This window comes from Macrobrachium rosenbergii, chromosome 43, assembly GCF_040412425.1.
Source record: "Macrobrachium rosenbergii isolate ZJJX-2024 chromosome 43, ASM4041242v1, whole genome shotgun sequence".
NCBI lineage: Eukaryota > Metazoa > Arthropoda > Malacostraca > Decapoda > Palaemonidae > Macrobrachium > Macrobrachium rosenbergii.
Window position 1 is genome coordinate 38,986,625 of NC_089783.1, and position 4,754 is coordinate 38,991,378.

Here is a 4,754-nt window from a genome sequence, read left to right on the forward strand (position 1 = left end):
CTATTCTCATCCAGTTCCTCCTGGCCCCCACTCATATGTTCCCCAGTACGAGCATACCCCAGCAGCAACTACTTCCACTTATAACCCAGAGCTAGGTTTCATGCCCTTACCCACCTCGTACACGCAAGATTTCCCGCCGGACCCACTGTCGAAGTCCTACGGCTCTGAAATCGAGGCCCTACCGCCTTGTTACGCCGAGTATAACCTTAGCCTCGGTAGGAAAAAGAGACAAGCCATGGGTTGCGGCAGCGGCCCGCTAGGTAGTAAGACTGGCATTTCTCATGCTTCCACGTTTTCAATGGGTCCATCTGTAGGTGAAGGCTGTGGCTCTTCGAGCAGTGGCTGCCCTCCAGAAGGCCTGACGGGGTGTCCTGTGGGGCAAGATATCTCCGCCGCGGGGGGGCCCTGGCCTCACCAGCCTGCAGAGAGGGATCCAAGCAGCCCCCAGCATCGGGAGAGCTCAGTTTAGCATCGTAGTTTTTTTTTTATGCCATACGAAGAGTTTTTATCTATTATGAATTTTGCATTGCCACTTTAAGGTAAGTATCAACTGCAGACATTGCTGCATATATTTTGTCAAATAGTACTTTGCTCATTGCAAATTACCACACTGATGTCATTGTTTGAAACATATTGCAACATCTCAGCAAATTCAGTCATTCTCATGTTATGGCAAGACTCAATTTATTTTTCCAGTTAAAGACGAGATCACCAAATATCTCCGTGCCGTGATTTCCTGAGGACACCCCAGATATACTAAGTAAAAAAACTGAAGAAAAAAAATCGCATCGTGGGCTGTTTGTATGTTGTCTTGGTGTGTATTACTGTCGGAAAAGAAGTCACTCTACCGAAGGTCAACCGCAAGCTCAAGGAGTTATTGTCATTTGATCTTGTTCATCATATCCTGTGATGTTTGATATAATAAGCAATATTTGTGCATCTGCCAGAGATTCGGTTTCCCTCAGCCATCTATAGTGTTGCCTATAGAGTTCTGACTCTGTTGGTGCTATGTTTGTTTATCCCTTTTTCTTCTTCGGTCTCAGAATCATCTGCGTTCAGAGTATTAGACTGTTTGTTTATCCCTTTACCTCTTCATGCTCAGAATCATCTGCGTTCAGAGTATTACTAGACTATTTCATGCTGTAAACTCGTATTAATATCACTGATTCCTCGGTTTCTTAATCACTAAGTCAGCAGTCATCGCATTTCATGGGAACTTCAGACCTATTCCAAAACTAAGTACTGCATTTCAACTTCACTTTAGTTTTGTTACATCATAATATCTGCAAAACTTTTTTTTTTATTTCGCATTCGTAATGGACGATACTTTTGTGGTTTTCAAAAACAGATCATAGTATTGTTAATCTATCTATTTCGAAATTAGATACACCACTAAAGACAATACAGGACTGTGTATATGTATGTATGTATGTATATATATATATATATATATATATATATATATATATATATATATATATATATATATATATATATACACACACACACACATATACTGTAAATATATGCATACACCCATTTTTAATTCCTATATATGACTTTTAATCTTTTAAAAGGATACGAAAATAATACACCTATCGTTCACAAAGAGTATTTGAAAAGTCAAAAGACGCGTAAACAGTTTCCTTTATTCTGGCTCAGTTCAGTAGTTATTGCGGCAATAATTTCATTCTCCGGCAATACATTACATAATAGATTTACATTATTGACTTTCAATGGATTTTCCGCCGTCCACCTAACTCTTTTTACCTTACTGTCCAAGCAAACAGCTTTCATTTCTTTACTAGAGTCTGAATAATGCTTAAAGTTGTTTGAGACTACCTTCCAGAGATACTTTATATACATCGCTCCACCTTAATGTAAATTATTTGATAAACAACGTGATCTTTCGTGAACTAAAAAATACGTTGAATGTTAACTGCTTTTCTTTATTACTATTTCCTTAATAATTAGGCTTCATTCACGAATTCTGGAAATCTTCCTTCCTCTCCTTTTCTTTGTCCTTCTACTTCTAAAGAATAAAAAAATATTTTTCCAAGTTACATCTTACTTTCTATACACACCTAACTAGTACATTTTTTTTGGACTGCATTCTATTCAATCTCTACTTTAGTGCAGAAGCTGTTTTTTATATATATTATTTTCTAATATGCACGTATACATTAACTGCGTTCTGTGGCTTGTAGAATTAAGCAAAGTGTAATCTTGACTTGTCCCTTTTATGTTGTAAAGTGTTGTACATGCAACATAAATTTTTTTTTTATTCAGTTTCCATTGGTTCAGCTATATACCCAAAGGAATCTTTCTCGTCCTTTGCGTAATAACATTTCAGCTGCACCTCACTTATAATCTTTAAAATAACTACCTTAAAATCCAAATTTCTATACCCATTGCCTAAACCTGTTCTCTCGTCTATCTCTCTTTCTATCATAATATTTCGGAGTTGCTTAAAATAAATAATTTGTCATTTATTTCTTCTAATTACAGTACCTATCTAGAATGCAAAGAAACATTTCATCGGTACTTTATTTTCGTTCTATTATTGATTTCAAGAAAGCAGAATCTTTCATTTACAACACCAACATTACTTTTGGAGGAACTTCACAACCTGAACCAAGTTATCGTTTAATATCACGTTCGTCATGCGACATAATTTTTTCTCCTGTTAGCGTGATATTTCAAACCTGAAACTCCATTTCTCCTGTACGGAAGGATGTGATGGCAGGATGCCCGAATTAACTGAATGTTGCACTGTTTTTCCTCCGCAATATGGTCTAAGATACTTGTGTGTCCATTTTGCCTGAAGATGTTATGTTTTCTACGTTTATTATGATCTTAAAACAGAGAGTGTATATTGTAAAGAAGATTTATCTATGTGTAATTAAAATAAATAGAGCTTTATTACAACTTTTTTTTTTTGTCGAAGGAAGAGTGACACGATTCCTAACAAGAAATATCAGGGTACTAATACCGCTGTTTTTTGTGTGACCGTGATCTCTTTTATCCACTACAGTGTTCATAAAGAGAAGACAATTAGGGTAAGGAAGGTTTCCTTTTAAAAAGGAAAATAACTCTTTATGTATATATAAATATATAAATATATATATAAATATAAATATATATATAAATATATATGTATATGTATGTGTATATATATAATATATATGTATATATATATATATAATTTTTTTTATATATATATGATATTTTATTCATATATGTATTCAGAAATGGATACTACTGCTACTGGAATGATACACCATTCCAAGATATTAATGATCCAGGTGAGATTGCCTATATTTCTGGATAAGAAAGGCAGTCTGGGAAAAGGTGCTGTGTTGCCTTGGTATATCGTCATCATTCAGGTATCGAATAAAATAAAATAAAAAAAAAAACGAATTTTAAGTAAAAAAAAAAAAGAAGAAAAGCAAAATACGTGTTACGATTTTCTCTCCTTTTTCGTAAACCTAAATATTACAAAAAGACAATAATAGCAATTGTTCTCAGCTTAATAAGTCCTGACTCTAAAAGCGTTCTAATATAACGATTAGATTCTATCATATTTCTTTTTATTATTATCAAGGATTTTTTTTTTAACCATCTCCGATTTCGACTTTGAAAGTATTTCGTAAATAAATGGAACTGCAAAATGAAGGAAAAGAGGTTTTGCGTTTGAAGAGGCACTTTTCTGATGTACATAAGGTTCGACTATTCAGTTATATGTGTGTGATTATGATGCATAAATATGTAAATGATTACAACTAGCAGCAGAAGAAAAAAAAAAAACAAATACTTTCATCCGTGTTTACGCCACGTGTATCAAACATGTTCAGATTGTTTTCAGCGGTGTTCATGTAAAACAATGCATTGATGTTTTTGCATCATTTTGTCATTATTCGAGTGATCAAAGTTACTTCGATGAACTGCATATACCGTTACATTTTTTTTCAGATACGGTCATTTTTTTTAATATATCGTTACATATTTTTTTCAGGTATAGTCATTTTTTAATATATAGTTACATATTTTTTTAATATATCGTTACATAATTTTTTTCAGGTATAGTCATTTTTTATGAGCAATTAATGAAATAATTTTCCGGGTTTACTGTATCGTTTAATCCAGTTCCTAACGCGGTTCTGTATTAACAAAATACCAGCGCAAATGTATATGTATTTTTCGTGTCATAAACTCATGTAAAATTCATATTGCTCTTGATATGATCTAATTCGTTTTGAATAACTGACTTTATCCGTTACAAAATGAGATAGCATCAGAAACTCCAAAATGGGAATCGGGATTTGAATTACTGTATTCTACCAAAGTCTTGTCTTGAATGGAATAATAATGTCGATATCATAATCCCGAGGCACAAATACTTCACGAATATATTTCTAAACTTTAAAGAAACCAGCATCATACACCTACTGGCTAGATGTACATTGTTGTTATGTTTACTTAATATATTTTTAGTAATATATGATCACTTACGCGTGTCATGGAGCATATAAATTTACGGCAAACGAATAAATGGATTATCGTGGGTGTACATAAGTGTGTGCGTTTGTATTTAAGGTCGAGCATACGAAAGAATATAACGATATTTTTCTTTATGGTGTGATATCATACGATGTGGTTATAAAGCTCAACGTTCGTTAAGACTGTAATTCATTTTCATGAGAAAATACAGGATTTTAAATAAACTTACATAAAAAACAGTTTGGAAAATGGAA

General features: G+C 33.5%; 1 protein-coding gene across 1 annotated transcript in view; it reads left to right on the forward strand.

The window, feature by feature from the left end:
- The window catches only part of LOC136828804 (contactin-4-like), a 211,264-nt gene extending 210,430 nt beyond the window's left edge, over nt 1–834 (forward strand). Inside the window, exons 15-16 of the mRNA XM_067087039.1 lie at nt 1–539; nt 697–834. The exon at nt 1–539 is cut by the window's left edge and continues 185 nt beyond it. Of these exons, the coding sequence (XP_066943140.1) occupies nt 1–469 (469 nt within the window). The 3' untranslated portion in view covers nt 470–539; nt 697–834. The remainder of the gene's footprint in view (nt 540–696) is intronic.
- Nucleotides 835–4,754: the final 3,920 nt, after the last annotated feature.